Source organism: Astyanax mexicanus, chromosome 13 (assembly GCF_023375975.1).
Source record: "Astyanax mexicanus isolate ESR-SI-001 chromosome 13, AstMex3_surface, whole genome shotgun sequence".
Classification (NCBI taxonomy): domain Eukaryota; kingdom Metazoa; phylum Chordata; class Actinopteri; order Characiformes; family Acestrorhamphidae; genus Astyanax; species Astyanax mexicanus.
In genome coordinates, this window is record NC_064420.1 from 52,565,001 (window position 1) to 52,585,938 (window position 20,938).

General features: G+C 47.1%; 1 protein-coding gene across 2 annotated transcripts in view; it reads left to right on the forward strand.

Annotated features, from left to right (window-relative positions):
* Positions 1-20,938, forward strand: part of frmd4bb (FERM domain containing 4Bb) — a 76,102-nt gene that overhangs the window by 46,683 nt on the left and 8,481 nt on the right. For both annotated transcript variants that reach the window (XM_049462857.1, XM_049462858.1), the window contains exons 21-22: positions 19,318-20,093; positions 20,199-20,346. In XM_049462857.1, coding sequence (XP_049318814.1) covers positions 19,318-20,093; positions 20,199-20,346 — 924 coding nt within the window. The remainder of the gene's footprint in view (positions 1-19,317; positions 20,094-20,198; positions 20,347-20,938) is intronic.

Genomic DNA, 20,938 nt, shown 5'->3' on the forward strand with positions numbered 1-20,938 from the left:
CAGCACACCCTACCCCTTTATCTCAACAACAAGAATCATCACACCGTACCTTTCTATCCCAGCAACAAGAATCATCACACTTTACCCCTCTATGCCAACAACAAGAACCACCACACTCTACCCCTCTATCCCAACAACAAGAATCATCACACCCTACCCCTCTATCCCAACAACAAGAATCACCACACCCTACCCCTCTATCCCAACAACAAGAATAATCACACCCTACCCCTCTATCCCAACAACAAGAATCACCACACCCTACCCCTCTATCCCAACAAAAAGAATCACCACACTCTACCCCTCTATCCCAACAACAAGAATCATCACACTTTACCCCTCTATGCCAACAACAAGAACCACCACACTCTACCCCTCTATCCCAACAACAAGAATCATCACACCCTACCCCTCTATCCCAACAACAAGAATCACCACACCCTACCCCTCTATCCCAACAACAAGAATCATCACACCCTACCCCTCTATCCCAACAACAAGAATCACCACACCCTACCCCTCTATCCCAACAAGAATCACCACACCCTACCCTCTATCCCAACAACAAGAATCATCACACCCTACCCCTCTATCCCAACAACAAGAATCACCACGCCCTACCCCTCTATCCCAACAACAAGAATCATCACACCCTACCCCTCTATCCCAACAACAAGAATCATCACACCCTACCCCTCTATCCCAACAACAAGAATCACCACACCCTACCCCTCTATCCCAACAACAAGAATCATCACACCCTACCCCTCTATCCCAACAAGAATCACCACACCCTACCCTCTATCCCAACAACAAGAATCATCACACCCTACCCCTCTATCCCAACAACAAGAATCACCACACCCTACCCCTCTATCCCAACAACAAGAATCACCACACCCTACCCTCTATCCCAACAACAAGAATCACCACACCCTACCCTCTATCCCAACAACAAGAATCACCACACCCTACCCTCTATCCCAACAACAAGAATCACCACACCCTACCCTCTATCCCAACAACAAGAATCACCACACCCTACCCCTCTATCCCAACAACAAGAATCATCACACCCTACCCCTCTATCCCAACAAGAATCACCACACCCTACCCTCTATCCCAACAACAAGAATCATCACACCCTACCCCTCTATCCCAACAACAAGAATCACCACACCCTACCCCTCTATCACAACAAAAAGAATCATCACACCCTACCCCTCTATGACAACAACAAGAATCATCACACCCTAACCCTCTATCACAAAAACAAGAATCATCACACTCTACGCCTCTATCCCAACAACAAGAATCACCACACCCTACCCCTCTATCCCAACAACAAGAATCATCACACCCTACCCCTCTATCTCAACAAGAATCAGCACACCCTACCCCTTTATCTCAACAACAAGAATCATCACACCCTACCTTTCTATCCCAGCAACAAGACTTATCACACCCTACCCCTCTATCCCAAAAACAAGAATCATCACACTTTACCCCTCTATGCCAACAACAAGAACCACCACACTCTACCCCTCTATCCCAACAACAAGAATCATCACACCCTACCCCTTTATCCCAACAACAAGAATCACCACACCCTACCCCTCTATCCCAACAACAAGAATCATCACACCCTACCCCTCTATCCCAACAACAAGAATCACCACACCCTACCCCTCTATCCCAACAACAAGAATCATCACACTTTACCCCTCTATGCCAACAACAAGAACCACCACACTCTACCCCTCTATCCCAACAACAAGAATCATCACACCCTACCCCTCTATCCCAACAACAAGAATCACCACACCCTACCCCTCTATCCCAACAACAAGAATCATCACACCCTACCCCTCTATCCCAACAACAAGAATCACCACACCCTACCCCTCTATCCCAACAAAAAGAATCACCACACTCTACCCCTCTATCCCAACAACAAGAATCATCACACTTTACCCCTCTATGCCAACAACAAGAACCACCACACTCTACCCCTCTATCCCAACAACAAGAATCATCACACTTTACCCCTCTATGCCAACAACAAGAACCACCACACTCTACCCCTCTATCCCAACAACAAGAATCATCACACCCTACCCCTCTATCCCAACAACAAGAATCACCACACCCTACCCCTCTATCCCAACAACAAGAATCATCACACCCTACCCCTCTATCCCAACAACAAGAATCACCACACCCTACCCCTCTATCCCAACAAGAATCACCACACCCTACCCTCTATCCCAACAACAAGAATCATCACACCCTACCCCTCTATCCCAACAACAAGAATCACCACACCCTACCCCTCTATCCCAACAACAAGAATCATCACACCCTACCCCTCTATCCCAACAACAAGAATCATCACACCCTACCCCTCTATCCCAACAACAAGAATCACCACACCCTACCCCTCTATCCCAACAACAAGAATCATCACACCCTACCCCTCTATCCCAACAAGAATCACCACACCCTACCCTCTATCCCAACAACAAGAATCATCACACCCTACCCCTCTATCCCAACAACAAGAATCACCACACCCTACCCCTCTATCCCAACAACAAGAATCATCACACCCTACCCCTCTATCCCAACAACAAGAATCACCACACCCTACCCCTCTATCCCAACAACAAGAATCATCACACCCTACCCCTCTATCCCAACAAGAATCACCACACCCTACCCTCTATCCCAACAACAAGAATCATCACACCCTACCCCTCTATCCCAACAACAAGAATCACCACACCCTACCCCTCTATCCCAACAACAAGAATCACCACACCCTACCCTCTATCCCAACAACAAGAATCACCACACCCTACCCTCTATCCCAACAACAAGAATCACCACACCCTACCCTCTATCCCAACAACAAGAATCACCACACCCTACCCTCTATCCCAACAACAAGAATCACCACACCCTACCCCTCTATCCCAACAACAAGAATCATCACACCCTACCCCTCTATCCCAACAAGAATCACCACACCCTACCCTCTATCCCAACAACAAGAATCATCACACCCTACCCCTCTATCCCAACAACAAGAATCACCACACCCTACCCCTCTATCACAACAAAAAGAATCATCACACCCTACCCCTCTATGACAACAACAAGAATCATCACACCCTAACCCTCTATCACAAAAACAAGAATCATCACACTCTACGCCTCTATCCCAACAACAAGAATCACCACACCCTACCCCTCTATCCCAACAACAAGAATCATCACACCCTACCCCTCTATCTCAACAAGAATCAGCACACCCTACCCCTTTATCTCAACAACAAGAATCATCACACCGTACCTTTCTATCCCAGCAACAAGAATCATCACACTTTACCCCTCTATGCCAACAACAAGAACCACCACACTCTACCCCTCTATCCCAACAACAAGAATCATCACACCCTACCCCTCTATCCCAACAACAAGAATCACCACACCCTACCCCTCTATCCCAACAACAAGAATAATCACACCCTACCCCTCTATCCCAACAACAAGAATCACCACACCCTACCCCTCTATCCCAACAAAAAGAATCACCACACTCTACCCCTCTATCCCAACAACAAGAATCATCACACTTTACCCCTCTATGCCAACAACAAGAACCACCACACTCTACCCCTCTATCCCAACAACAAGAATCATCACACCCTACCCCTCTATCCCAACAACAAGAATCACCACACCCTACCCCTCTATCCCAACAACAAGAATCATCACACCCTACCCCTCTATCCCAACAACAAGAATCACCACACCCTACCCCTCTATCCCAACAAGAATCACCACACCCTACCCTCTATCCCAACAACAAGAATCATCACACCCTACCCCTCTATCCCAACAACAAGAATCACCACGCCCTACCCCTCTATCCCAACAACAAGAATCATCACACCCTACCCCTCTATCCCAACAACAAGAATCATCACACCCTACCCCTCTATCCCAACAACAAGAATCACCACACCCTACCCCTCTATCCCAACAACAAGAATCATCACACCCTACCCCTGTATCCCAACAAGAATCACCACACCCTACCCTCTATCCCAACAACAAGAATCATCACACCCTACCCCTCTATCCCAACAACAAGAATCACCACACCCTACCCCTCTATCCCAACAACAAGAATCACCACACCCTACCCTCTATCCCAACAACAAGAATCACCACACCCTACCCTCTATCCCAACAACAAGAATCACCACACCCTACCCTCTATCCCAACAACAAGAATCACCACACCCTACCCTCTATCCCAACAACAAGAATCACCACACCCTACCCCTCTATCCCAACAACAAGAATCATCACACCCTACCCCTCTATCCCAACAAGAATCACCACACCCTACCCTCTATCCCAACAACAAGAATCATCACACCCTACCCCTCTATCCCAACAACAAGAATCACCACACCCTACCCCTCTATCACAACAAAAAGAATCATCACACCCTACCCCTCTATGACAACAACAAGAATCATCACACCCTAACCCTCTATCACAAAAACAAGAATCATCACACTCTACGCCTCTATCCCAACAACAAGAATCACCACACCCTACCCCTCTATCCCAACAACAAGAATCATCACACCCTACCCCTCTATCTCAACAAGAATCAGCACACCCTACCCCTTTATCTCAACAACAAGAATCATCACACCCTACCTTTCTATCCCAGCAACAAGACTTATCACACCCTACCCCTCTATCCCAAAAACAAGAATCATCACACTTTACCCCTCTATGCCAACAACAAGAACCACCACACTCTACCCCTCTATCCCAACAACAAGAATCATCACACCCTACCCCTTTATCCCAACAACAAGAATCACCACACCCTACCCCTCTATCCCAACAACAAGAATCATCACACCCTACCCCTCTATCCCAACAACAAGAATCACCACACCCTACCCCTCTATCCCAACAACAAGAATCATCACACTTTACCCCTCTATGCCAACAACAAGAACCACCACACTCTACCCCTCTATCCCAACAACAAGAATCATCACACCCTACCCCTCTATCCCAACAACAAGAATCACCACACCCTACCCCTCTATCCCAACAACAAGAATCATCACACCCTACCCCTCTATCCCAACAACAAGAATCACCACACCCTACCCCTCTATCCCAACAAAAAGAATCACCACACTCTACCCCTCTATCCCAACAACAAGAATCATCACACTTTACCCCTCTATGCCAACAACAAGAACCACCACACTCTACCCCTCTATCCCAACAACAAGAATCATCACACTTTACCCCTCTATGCCAACAACAAGAACCACCACACTCTACCCCTCTATCCCAACAACAAGAATCATCACACTTTACCCCTCTATGCCAACAACAAGAACCACCACACCCTACCCCTCTATCCCAACAACAAGAATCACCACACCCTACCCCTCTATCCCAACAACAAGAATCATCACACCCTACCCCTCTATCCCAACAACAAGAATCACCACACCCTACCCCTCTATCCCAACAAGAATCACCACACTTTACCACTCTATCCCAACAACAAGACTCACCACACCCTGCCCCTCTATCCCAACAACAAGAATCACCACACCCTACCCCTCTATCCCAACAAGAATCACCACACTTTACCACTCTATCCCAACAACAAGACTCACCACACCCTGCCCCTCTATCCCAACAACAAGAATCATCACACCCTACCCCTCTATCCCAACAACAAGAATCACCACACCCTACCCCTCTATCCCAACAACAAGAATCACCACACCCTACCCCTCTATCCCAACAACAGGAATCACCACACCCTACCCCTCTATCCCAACAAAAAGAATCATCACACCCCACCCCTCTATCAAAACAACAAGAATCATCACACTCTACGCCTCTATCACAACAATAATCACCACACTCTACCCCTCTATCCCAACAACAAGAATCACCACACCCTACCCCTCTATCCCAACAAGAAGAATTACCACACCCTACCCCTCTATCCCAACAAGAATCATCACACCCTACCCCTCTATCCCAACAACAAGAATCACCACACCCTATCCCTCTATCCCAACAACAAGAATCACCACACTCTACACCTCTATCCCAACAACAAGAATCATCACACTTTACCCCTCTATCCCAACAACAAGAATCACCACGCGCCTACCCCTCTATCCCAACAACAAGAATCACCACACCCTACCCCTCTATCCCAACAACAGGAATCACCACACCCTACGCCTCTATCCCAACAAAAAGAATCATCACACCCTACCCCTCTATCACAACAACAAGAATCATCACACTCTACGCCTCTATCACAACAATAATCACCACACTCTACCCCTCTATCCCAACAACAAGAATCACCACACCCTACCCCTCTATCCCAACAACAAGAATTACCACACCCTACCCCTCTATCCCAACAAGAATCACCACACTTTACCACTCTATCCCAACAACAAGACTCACCACACCCTGCCCCTCTATCCCAACAACAAGAATCATCACACTTTACCCCTCTATGCCAACAACAAGAACCACCACACTCTACCCCTCTATCCCAACAACAAGAATCACCACACCCTACCCCTTTATCCCAAGAAGAATCATCACACTCTACGCCTCTATCACAACAATAATCACCACACCCTACCCCTCTATCCCAACAACAAGAATCACCACACCCTACCCCTCTATCCCAACAACAAGAATCACCACACCCTACCCCTCTATCCCAACAACAAGAATCATCACACCCTACCCCTCTATCACAACAAAAAGAATCATCACACCCTACCCCTCTATGACAACAACAAGAATCATCACACCCTACCCCTATATCACAACAACAAGAATCATCACACTCTACGCCTCTATCCCAACAACAAGAATCACCACACCCTACCCCTCTATCCCAACAACAAGAATCATCAAACCCTACCCCTCTATCCCAACAACAAGAATTACCACACCCTACCCCTCTATCCCAACAACAAGAATCACCACACCCTACCCCTCTATCCCAACAACAAGAATCACCATACCTTACCCCTTTAACCTACCAACAATAATCACATACCCTACCCCTCTATCCCAACAACAAGAATCATCACACTTTACCCCTCTATCCCAACAACAAGAATCATCACACTTTACCCCTCTATGCCAACAACAAGAATCACCACACTCTACCCCTCTATCCCAACAACAAGAATCATCACATCCTACCCCTCTATCCCAACAACAAGAATCATCACACCCTACCCTCTATCCCAACAACAGGAATCACCACACCCTACCCCTCTATCCCAACAACAAGAATCATCACACCCTACCCCTCTATCCCAACAAGAATCACCACACCCTACCCTCTATCCCAACAACAAGAATCATCACACCCTACCCCTCTATCCCAACAACAAGAATCACCACACCCTACCCCTCTATCCCAACAACAAGAATCATCACACCCTACCCCTCTATCCCAACAACAAGAATCATCACACCCTACCCCTCTATCCCAACAACAAGAATCACCACACCCTACCCCTCTATCCCAACAACAAGAATCATCACACCCTACCCCTCTATCCCAACAAGAATCACCACACCCTACCCTCTATCCCAACAACAAGAATCATCACACCCTACCCCTCTATCCCAACAACAAGAATCACCACACCCTACCCCTCTATCCCAACAACAAGAATCACCACACCCTACCCTCTATCCCAACAACAAGAATCACCACACCCTACCCTCTATCCCAACAACAAGAATCACCACACCCTACCCTCTATCCCAACAACAAGAATCACCACACCCTACCCTCTATCCCAACAACAAGAATCACCACACCCTACCCCTCTATCCCAACAACAAGAATCACCACACCCTACCCTCTATCCCAACAACAAGAATCACCACACCCTACCCTCTATCCCAACAACAAGAATCACCACACCCTACCCTCTATCCCAACAACAAGAATCACCACACCCTACCCTCTATCCCAACAACAAGAATCACCACACCCTACCCCTCTATCCCAACAACAAGAATCATCACACCCTACCCCTCTATCCCAACAAGAATCACCACACCCTACCCTCTATCCCAACAACAAGAATCATCACACCCTACCCCTCTATCCCAACAACAAGAATCACCACACCCTACCCCTCTATCACAACAAAAAGAATCATCACACCCTACCCCTCTATCACAAAAACAAGAATCATCACACTCTACGCCTCTATCCCAACAACAAGAATCACCACACCCTACCCCTCTATCCCAACAACAAGAATCATCACACCCTACCCCTCTATCTCAACAAGAATCAGCACACCCTACCCCTTTATCTCAACAACAAGAATCATCACACCCTACCTTTCTATCCCAGCAACAAGAATCATCACACTTTACCCCTCTATGCCAACAACAAGAACCACCACACTCTACCCCTCTATCCCAACAACAAGAATCATCACACCCTACCCCTCTATCCCAACAACAAGAATCACCACACCCTACCCCTCTATCCCAACAACAAGAATCATCACACCCTACCCCTCTATCCCAACAACAAGAATCACCACACCCTACCCCTCTATCCCAACAAAAAGAATCACCACACTCTACCCCTCTATCCCAACAACAAGAATCATCACACTTTACCCCTCTATGCCAACAACAAGAACCACCACACTCTACCCCTCTATCCCAACAACAAGAATCATCACACCCTACCCCTCTATCCCAACAACAAGAATCACCACACCCTACCCCTCTATCCCAACAACAAGAATCATCACACCCTACCCCTCTATCCCAACAACAAGAATCACCACACCCTACCCCTCTATCCCAACAAGAATCACCACACTTTACCACTCTATCCCAACAACAAGACTCACCACACCCTGCCCCTCTATCCCAACAACAAGAATCACCACACCCTACCCCTCTATCCCAACAAGAATCACCACACCCTACCCTCTATCCCAACAACAAGAATCATCACACCCTACCCCTCTATCCCAACAACAAGAATCACCACACCCTACCCCTCTATCCCAACAACAAGAATCATCAAACCCTACCCCTCTATCCCAACAACAAGAATCATCACACCCTACCCCTCTATCCCAACAACAAGAATCACCACACCCTACCCCTCTATCCCAACAACAAGAATCATCACACCCTACCCCTCTATCCCAACAAGAATCACCACACCCTACCCTCTATCCCAACAACAAGAATCATCACACCCTACCCCTCTATCCCAACAACAAGAATCACCACACCCTACCCCTCTATCCCAACAACAAGAATCACCACACCCTACCCTCTATCCCAACAACAAGAATCACCACACCCTACCCTCTATCCCAACAACAAGAATCACCACACCCTACCCTCTATCCCAACAACAAGAATCACCACACCCTACCCTCTATCCCAACAACAAGAATCACCACACCCTACCCCTCTATCCCAACAAGAAGAATTACCACACCCTACCCCTCTATCCCAATAAGAATCACCACACCCTACCCTCTATCCCAACAACAAGAATCATCACACCCTACCCCTCTATCCCAACAACAAGAATCACCACACCCTACCCCTCTATCACAACAAAAAGAATCATCACACCCTACCCCTCTATGACAACAACAAGAATCATCACACCCTAACCCTCTATCACAAAAACAAGAATCATCACACTCTACGCCTCTATCCCAACAACAAGAATCACCACACCCTACCCCTCTATCCCAACAACAAGAATCATCACACCCTACCCCTCTATCTCAACAAGAATCAGCACACCCTACCCCTTTATCTCAACAACAAGAATCATCACACCCTACCTTTCTATCCCAGCAACAAGACTTATCACACCCTACCCCTTTATCCCAACAACAAGAATCATCACACTTTACCCCTCTATGCCAACAACAAGAACCACCACACTCTACCCCTCTATCCCAACAACAAGAATCATCACACCCTACCCCTCTATCCCAACAACAAGAATCACCACACCCTACCCCTCTATCCCAACAACAAGAATCATCACACCCTACCCCTCTATCCCAACAACAAGAATCACCACACCCTACCCCTCTATCCCAACAAAAAGAATCACCACACTCTACCCCTCTATCCCAACAACAAGAATCATCACACTTTACCCCTCTATGCCAACAACAAGAACCACCACACTCTACCCCTCTATCCCAACAACAAGAATCATCACACCCTACCCCTCTATCCCAACAACAAGAATCACCACACCCTACCCCTCTATCCCAACAACAAGAATCATCACACCCTACCCCTCTATCCCAACAACAAGAATCACCACACCCTACCCCTCTATCCCAACAAGAATCACCACACTTAACCACTCTATCCCAACAACAAGACTCACCACACCCTGCCCCTCTATCCCAACAACAAGAATCACCACACCCTACCCCTCTATCCCAACAAGAATCACCACACTTTACCACTCTATCCCAACAACAAGACTCACCACACCCTGCCCCTCTATCCCAACAACAAGAATCATCACACCCTACGCCTCTATCCCAACAACAAGAATCACCACACCCTACCCCTCTATCCCAACAACAAGAATCACCACACCCTACCCCTCTATCCCAACAACAGGAATCACCACACCCTACCCCTCTATCCCAACAAAAAGAATCATCACACCCCACCCCTCTATCAAAACAACAAGAATCATCACACTCTACGCCTCTATCACAACAATAATCACCACACTCTACCCCTCTATCCCAACAACAAGAATCACCACACCCTACCCCTCTATCCCAACAACAAGAATTACCACACCCTACCCCTCTATCCCAACAAGAATCATCACACCCTACCCCTCTATCCCAACAACAAGAATCACCACACCCTATCCCTCTATCCCAACAACAAGAATCACCACACTCTACACCTCTATCCCAACAACAAGAATCATCACACTTTACCCCTCTATCCCAACAACAAGAATCACCACGCGCCTACCCCTCTATCCCAACAACAAGAATCACCACACCCTACCCCTCTATCCCAACAACAGGAATCACCACACCCTACCCCTCTATCCCAACAAAAAGAATCATCACACCCTACCCCTCTATCACAACAACAAGAATCATCACACTCTACGCCTCTATCACAACAATAATCACCACACTCTACCCCTCTATCCCAACAACAAGAATCACCACACCCTACCCCTCTATCCCAACAACAAGAATTACCACACCCTACCCCTCTATCCCAACAAGAATCACCACACTTTACCACTCTATCCCAACAACAAGACTCACCACACCCTGCCCCTCTATCCCAACAACAAGAATCATCACACTTTACCCCTCTATGCCAACAACAAGAACCACCACACTCTACCCCTCTATCCCAACAACAAGAATCACCACACCCTACCCCTTTATCCCAAGAAGAATCATCACACTCTACGCCTCTATCACAACAATAATCACCACACCCTACCCCTCTATCCCAACAACAAGAATCACCACACCCTACCCCTCTATCCCAACAACAAGAATCACCACACCCTACCCCTCTATCCCAACAACAAGAATCATCACACCCTACCCCTCTATCACAACAAAAAGAATCATCACACCCTACCCCTCTATGACAACAACAAGAATCATCACACCCTACCCCTCTATCACAACAACAAGAATCATCACACTCTACGCCTCTATCCCAACAACAAGAATCACCACACCCTACCCCTCTATCCCAACAACAAGAATCATCAAACCCTACCCCTCTATCCCAACAACAAGAATTACCACACCCTACCCCTCTATCCCAACAACAAGAATCACCACACCCTACCCCTCTATCCCAACAACAAGAATCATCACACTTTACCCCTCTATCCCAACAACAAGAATCATCACACTTTACCCCTCTTTGCCAACAACAAGAATCACCACACTCTACCCCTCTATCCCAACAACAAGAATCATCACATCCTACCCCTCTATCCCAACAACAAGAATCATCACACCCTACCCCTCTATCCCAACAACAAGAATCACCACACCCTACCCCTCTATCTCAACAGCAATCACACCCTACCCCTCTATCCCAACAGCAATCACACCCTACCCCTCTATCCCAACAACAAGAATCACCACACTTTACCCCTCTATCCCAACAACAAGAATCATCACACTTTACCCCTCTATGCCAACAACAAGAATCACCACACTCTGCCCCTCTATCCCAACAACAAGAATCATCACACCCTACCCCTCTATCCCAACAACAAGAATCACCACACCCTACCCCTTTATGCCAACACAAGAATCATCACACCCTACCCCTCTATCCCAACAACAAGAATCACCACACCCTACCCCTCTATCCCAACAGCAATAATCATCACACCCTACCCCTCTATCCCAACAACAAGAATCACCACACCCTACCCCTCTATCCCAACAACAAGAATAATCACACCCTACCCCTCTATCCCAAATATAATCATCACACCCTACCCCTTTATCCCAACAACAAGAATCACCACACTCTACCCCTCTATGCCAACAACAAGAATCATCACACCCTACCCCTCTATCCCAACAACAAGAATCATCACACCCTACCCCTCTATGCCAACAACAATAATCACCACACCCTACCCCTCTATCACAACAACAAGAATCATCACACTCTACCCCTCTATCACAAAAATAATCATCACACCCTAACCCTCTATCCCAACAACAAGAATCATCACACCCTACCCCTCTATCCCGACAAGAATCACCACACCCTACCCCTCTATCCCAACACCAAGAATCATCACACCCTACCCCTCTATCCCAACAACAAGAATCACCACACCCTACCCCTCTATCCCAACACCAAGAATCACCACACCCTACCCCTCTATCCCAACAACAAGAATCATTACACCCTACCCCTCTATCCCAACAACAAGAATCACCACACCCTACCCCTCTATCCCAACAACAAGATTCACCACACCCTACCCCTCTATCCAAACAATAATCATACCCTACTCTTCTATCCCAACAATAATCATCAAACCTTACCTCTCTATCCCAACAATAATCATACCCTACCCCTTTATCCCAACAATAATCATCACACCCTACCCCTCTATCCCAACAAGAATCACCACACCCTAACCCTCTATCCCAACAACAAGAATCACCACACCCTACCCCTCTATCCCAACAACAAGAATAATCACACCCTACCCCTCTATCCCAAAAATAATCATCACACCCTACCCCTCTATCCCAACAACAAGAATCACCACACCCTACCCCTCTATCCCAACAAGAATCATCACACCCTACACCTCTATCCCAACAACAAGAATCACCACACCCTACCCCTCTATCCCAACAACAAGATTCATCACACTTTACCCCTCTATCCCAACAAGAATCACCACACCCTACCCCTCTATCCCAGCAACAATAATCACCACCACACCCTACCCCTCTATCCCAACCACAAGAATCATCACACCCTACCCCTCTATCCCAACAACAATAATCACCACCACACCCTACCCCTCTATCCCAACACCAAGAATCACCACACCCTACCCCTCTATCCCAACAACAAGAATCATCACACCCTACACCTCTATCCCAACAACAAGAATCACCACACCCTACCCCTCTATCCCAACAACAAGAATCATCAAACTTTACCCCTGTATCCCAACAACAAGAATCACCACACTCTACCCCTCTATCCCAACAACAAGAATCATCACACCCTACCCCTCTATCCCAATAACAAGAATCATCACACCCTACCCCTCTATCACAACAACAAGAATCATCACACCCTACCCCTCTATCACAACAACAAGAATCATCACACTCTACCCCTCTATCACAAAAATAATCATCACACCCTAACCCTCTATCCCAACAACAAGAATCATCACACCCTACCCCTCTATCCCGACAAGAATCACCACACCCTACCCCTCTATCCCAACAAGAATCATCACACCCTACCCCTCTATCCCAACACCAAGAATCATCACACCCTACCCCTCTATCCCAACAAAAAGATTCACCACACCCTACCCCTCTATCCAAACAAGAATCATCACACCCTACCCCTCTATCCCAACAATAATCATACCCTACCCTTCTATCCCAACAATAATCATCAAACCTTACCTCTCTATCCCAACAATAATCATACCCTACCCCTTTATCCCAACAATAATCATCATACCCTACCCCTTTATCCCAACAAGGATCACCACACCCTACCCCTCTATCCCAACAGCAATCACACCCTACCCCTCTATCCCAACAAGAATCATCACACCCTACCCCTCTATCCCAAAACCAAGAATCATCACACCCTACCCCTCTATCCCAACAAGAATCATCAGACCCTATCCCTCTATCCCAACAGCAATCACACCCTACCCCTCTATCCCAACAGCAATCACACCCTACCTCTCTATCCCAACAATAATCATACCCTACCCCTTTATCCCAACAATAATCATCATACCCTACCCCTTTATCCCAACAAGGATCACCACACCCTACCCCTCTATCCCAACAGCAATCACACCCTACCCCTCTATCCCAACAAGAATCATCACACCCTACCCCTCTATCCCAAAACCAAGAATCATCACACCCTACCCCTCTATCCCAACAAGAATCATCACACCCTACCCCTCTATCCCAAAACCAAGAATCATCACACCCTACCCCTCTATCCCAACAAGGATCACCACACCCTACCCCTCTATCCCAACAGCAATCACACCCTACCCCTCTATCCCAACAAGAATCATCACACCCTACCCCTCTATCCCAAAACCAAGAATCATCACACCCTACCCCTCTATCCCAACAAGAATCATCACACCCTACCCCTCTATCCCAAAACCAAGAATCATCACACCCTACCCCTCTATCCCAACAAGAATCATCAGACCCTATCCCTCTATCCCAACAACAAGAATCTTTACATTACATTACATTACATTTGGCAGACGCTTTTGTCCAAAGCGACTTACAATATTGAAGCGCAAATAATAGAAGAGGTTAAGTACAAAAATAATAGAAGTTAAAAATAAAACATCTATAGATAGGGCCTTAAGGAGATCAGAGGGAAATAATGGGATAGAGGAGTAGAGAAGAGGAAGAAGGAGATGAGGTTAGAATTAGTTATTGTGTTAGAGGTGTTAGGAGAGTAAGAGCTCTTTGAAGAGCTCTGTCTTCAGGAGTTTATTAAAGATAGCGAGAGATTCTCCTGATCTGGTAGTAGAAGGTAGTTAGTTGGAGGTGTTAGGAGAGTAAGTGCTCTTTGAAGAGCTCTGTCTTCAGGAGTTTATTAAAGATAGCGAGAGATTCTCCTGATCTGGTAGTAGAAGGTAGTTAGTTGGAGGTGTTAGGAGAGTAAGTGCTCTTTGAAGAGCTCAGTCTTCAGGAGTTTATTAAAGATAGTGAGAGATTCTCCTGATCTGGTAGTAGAAGGTAGTTAGTTAGAGGTGTTAGGAGAGTAAGTGCTCTTTGAAGAGCTCTGTCTTCAGGAGTTTATTAAAGATAGTGAGAGATTCTCCTGATCTGGTAGTAGAAGGTAGTTAGTTAGAGGTGTTAGGAGAGTAAGTGCTCTTTGAAGAGCTCTGTCTTCAGGAGTTTATTAAAGATAGTGAGAGATTCTCCTGATCTGGTAGTAGAAGGTAGTTAGTTAGAGGTGTTAGGAGAGTAAGTGCTCTTTGAAGAGCTCAGTCTTCAGGAGTTTATTAAAGATAGTGAGAGATTCTCCTGATCTGGTAGTAGAAGGTAGTTAGTTAGAGGTGTTAGGAGAGTAAGTGCTCTTTGAAGAGCTCTGTCTTCAGGAGTTTATTAAAGATAGTGAGAGATTCTCCTGATCTGGTAGTAGAAGGTAGTTAGTTAGAGGTGTTAGGAGAGTAAGTGCTCTTTGAAGAGCTCTGTCTTCAGGAGTTTATTAAAGAGAGTGAGAGATTCTCCTGATCTGGTAGTGGAAGGTAGTTTGTTCCACCATTGGGGAACTCTGTATGAGAACAGTCTGGATTGCTTTGTGTGAGTGTTTGGCAAAGCGAGGCGACGTTCATTGGAGGAGCGCAGCGGCCGGGAGGTAGCGTAAGCCTTCAGGAGCGAGTGCAGGTAGGAAGGAGCTGTTCTGTATCACCTTGTAGGCGATTGTAAGCGCTTTGAATTTGATGCGAGCAGCAACCGGTAGCCAGTGGAGCTCAATGAGCAGCGGGGTGACATGTGCCTGTTTTGGTTGAAACCAGATTGGTTCTGGTCCAGGAGGTCATTTTGGGTGAGGAAGCCAGAGACTTGATTGAGAGCTGCTCTTTCTAAGGCTTTTTAAGCAGTGGTGTGACCTGTGCTTGTTTAAAAGCAGTCGGGAACACACCAGATGTTAAAGAGGCATTGATCGTGTGAGTAATAGCCGGAATTATTGCAGGTGCAATGGTTTGCAGAAGGTCTGAAGGAATCGGGTCAAGCGGACACGTAGTAGGACGGCTACGCGTTAGGAGAGCCAGTGTCTCGTTCTCAGTGAGAGGAGCGAACGAGGAGAAAGCGACGCCTTCGGTAGAGGGATACCGGGCAGCAGAGCATGATGTAGGACTGCTACATGTCGCATCAGTAAACTGTCTGCTGAAAGCTGCCACTTTCCCAGTAAAGAATGAGGCAAGAGCTTCAGCCGTAAGGCAGGTAGCCTGAGGAGGAGGTGGAGGGTTGAGTAGTGTTTTGAATGTAGCAAATAGTTTCCGGGAGTCTGTGAGGGAGCTGATTTTTTTGTGATAGAATTCAGCTTTAGCAGCAGTGAGGCTGGCTGAAAAAGAAGCCAGGAGCAGTTGGTAGTTTTTTAGGTCTGTCTGGTTTTGCTTTTTTTTTGCCATTTTCTTTCAGCAGCTCGGAGTTTGGAGCGTAGTTCCCTGAGCGTGTCATTTTTGAGCCATGGCTGCGGTTTGCTTGGTTTAATGGCTCGAGATGTTTGAGGACAGAGGTCGTCCAAACAGGAGCTTAATGTGGAGCAAAGAGTATCAGTGGCATCATTAACATTGAGTGATGAAAATGAGCCTAATGGAGGCATATTGTCAGTCACCAGCGAGGAGAACTGGTCTGCTGGGAGATCTCGAAGATTTCGGCGGAACGAGACCATAGTAGGAGTAGCTGTGGGTTTTTTCGAAATGCGAATGTTGAGTTGCATGAAGAAGTGGTCTGAGAGGTGTAGAGGAGTGACAGTTAAAGAGTCTGTGTCACAGTTACGAGTGAAGATCAGGTCTAGATGTTTGCCAGCTTTATGTGTGGGGGGGCTGGGGACCTGCTCCAGATCGAAAGACTGCATGAGGGATGAGAGAAGTCTGTGAAGCTGGTACTGTCATGATGGATGTTCATATCCCCTAGAATGAGCATGGGACAATCTTGCTCGGGGATAGAAGACAGTAGCATGTCAAGTTCATGCGTGAATTCGCCCATTTGTCCAGGAGGACGGTGGATGACAATGACAGTAAGTTTTGATGGAGTATTAACCAGTGTGGCATGATACTCGAACGAGTTGTATGAGTTTGCAGGTAATAGTGGAGTGTATTTTAAGCCATTCGCGAGCAATAGGCCAGTTCCACCTCCTCGTCCTGAGAGACGAGAAGTATGGGTAAAGGAATAATTATTTGAAAGTGCCGCCGGAGTAGCAGTGTTTTCAGGTTTAATCCAGGTTTCAGTCAGAGCCAGTAGTTGTAGTGAGAGATGATTTGCATAAGAGGCGATGAAATCTGCTTTATTAACCGCCGACTGGCAGTTCCACAGCCCAACAGAGAATGAGGTAGTAGTGGGCGTGGCTTGCTTAAGAGGACGCAGGTTAGTATGGTCCTGGCGCCTGTGTGTGTTTTTACGCCTTCTGTGCGTACCGGAGATGACAGGAATGTGATGGGAGCACATTTTGTGAGGCAGTAGGACAGGCTGCCTTGTCAGTGGCCTTGCTCGGTGGACTCGCACAGGTAGACTCGCAGGTCTTTACCCAAGTTAGGTCTTCACACGAGAGGGTCTTCACACAACAGCTGACGCCTTCGGCTGATGCCTCGGCGAGTGTGAGTGACGACATAGGAGTCTGAATTTGCGCGCAGGTGCGGGCGATATAGGAAATCAGCTCCACCAGACTGTCTTTTAAAGCGTGAGTAACGCCCCTGAGGTGTGTAGACAGAGAATGTGTGAATGAGGGGGTTTGCCACGCCCCGCTCAAGTGAGAATCGCTCAGCCTTGTCCGAAAAAGCGCGCTGAAAAGCGCGTTTGCTGTTGCTCTTACAGCGTAGCTGCAGTTAAAATGGAGTAAAAAGCGCAGTCTGGTGTAGCTTCAGTTCCTGTTTGCTCTCGTAGTGTGCCCGCTCTTATTTTGAATCACTACACCCTACCCCTCTATCCCACCAACAATAATCACATACCCTACCGCTCTATCCCAACAACAAGAATCATCACACCCTACCCCTCTATCCCAACAATAATCATCACATCCTACCCATCTATCCCAACAATAATCATCACACCCTACCCTCTATCCCAACAATAATCATCACACCCTACCCCTCTATCCCAACAACAAGAATCATCACACCCTACCCCTCTATCCCAACAATAATCATCATACCCTACCCCTCTATCCCAACAATAATAATCACACCCTACTCCTCTATCCCAACAATAATCATCATACCTTACCCCTTTTTCCCAACAATAATCACATACCCTACCGCTCTATCCCAACAACAAGAATCATCACACCCTACCCCTCTATCCGAACAATAATCATCATACCCTACCCCTCTATCCAACAATAATCATCATACCTTACCCCTCTATCCAACAATAATCATCACACCTTACCCCTTTTTCCCAACAATAATCACATACCCTACCGCTCTATCCCAACAAGAATCATCACACCCTACCCCTCTATCCCAACAACAAGAATCATCACACCCTACCCCTCTATCCCAACAACAAGAATCATCACACCCTACCCCTCTATCCCAACAATAATCATCACACCCTACCCCTCTATCCCAACAACAATCATCACACCCTACCCCTCTGTCCCAACAACAAGTATCAGAACAGTGTTGTTGTTTAAGTAGAGATATTTCAGGCTGTTTATCTCCTGCAGGTCGGACGGTTCTCTGCAGGGTTTCCGGCATCGCAGCGGCAGCCTGGAGTCCCAGTCTCAGCTCCTCCGGTATCCTGGGTCGGACCGAGCCATTTTCACAGCGTCACCGACACGCCGCAGCAACAGCAGCGAACTTCTGGATGAATATTCATCATACACCAACCTGTCCAGCCCGTGTCCATCCATGTCCCCCTACCGTACGCTGGACACACATTCACATGACTATCGGCAAAACCGCAAGGTAGAAATTTACGGGAATACGGGCAGCATGCCCAATCTGGTGCCCAACAGCTACAGCGGTGCTTATAGTTACCACCCACCTGCCCACTATGGGAACACTGCTTACTACGTAGCTGGTTACCCTACTCCTGACTACGAGCCGTACGCTAACGGTGCTTACGTCTATGAAAGTGAACTAGAAGGACACTATAATATCAACCCTTCATACAATGCACAAGGTTACCATGGGAACAGCCGCAATGGGCATTATGGGATGGAAGGAATGGACGGTCTGGCCCAGAACCCCTACGCCACCGTGAGGCCACCACGGAGCCGCCAGGGGCCCCGGAACGAACTCTTAGCTAAAAGCATGCAGAAAGCTCTAGTGGTGGAACATCTCAGGGGGTGGTACAATCGTAACACAGGGAACCGGGAGCCTGGAGGGCGGAGCCTGCTTGCCAGCTACGATTATGACAGAGGGTCCCAGCACAGCCTCAGGTACCAAACTCTGCCCACCCCGTTCAGCCGTGCCAGCCGGGCAGACTCCTTCTCATCAGGTAGTAAAACTACAAATATGCACTGCAATACACAATACATATATTTATACAGGTTCAATATATTATCAATACATGCTCACACCAGTCTTCTTTCCCCGGCTGTAGTGTCGTCAACAGCAAGCGGGGGGGTGAGCTGGCACACCCCTGCAGGACTGACCGATAGTGAGCTGGATGGTGATGTTGCCCTGACCCCCCAGACTGTCTGCCCTGAAGCCTACACCCACAGCCCCACCTACAGCCCCACCCACAGCAGGTCAATCACAAATCACTCCCATACACAACTTTCAGACCTCAAATAATATAAATAAAACAAGTTCATATTCATTTAGAAACAACAATGCTAAAGTTGTAAGAGTTCAGAAATCAATATTTGGTGGAATAACCTGGATTTATAATCACAGCTTTCATTTGTCTTGGCATCATGTTCTCCTCCACCAGTCTTACACACTGCTTTTGGGTGACCTTACGCCAAGGTTAAGGTCTGGAGATTTGATCTGATCTTTCATTCGCACCTTGATTGACCGAGATGTGTGGCATGAAGCCTTGTTGGGAAACATTTCCAGAGCAGAATTTCCTTCCAGAATAACTTCGTATGTGGCTTGATTTATGTTTCCTTCGCAAAGACGAATCTGCACAATTTCATTATCGCCAGATCATCACAGATCCTCCACCCAATTTCACGGTGTGTAAAAGACATTGTGGCTTGTTTGCTTCTCCAGATCTTCCTCTAAACATAAGGTTTTGTAGGTCAGTTGATGTCATCCTGACCTGAACCCCACTGAAAACCTTTAATATGTAACCAAGAGGAAGACAGGTGGTCAGAAGCCATCCACAAGGTCACCCAC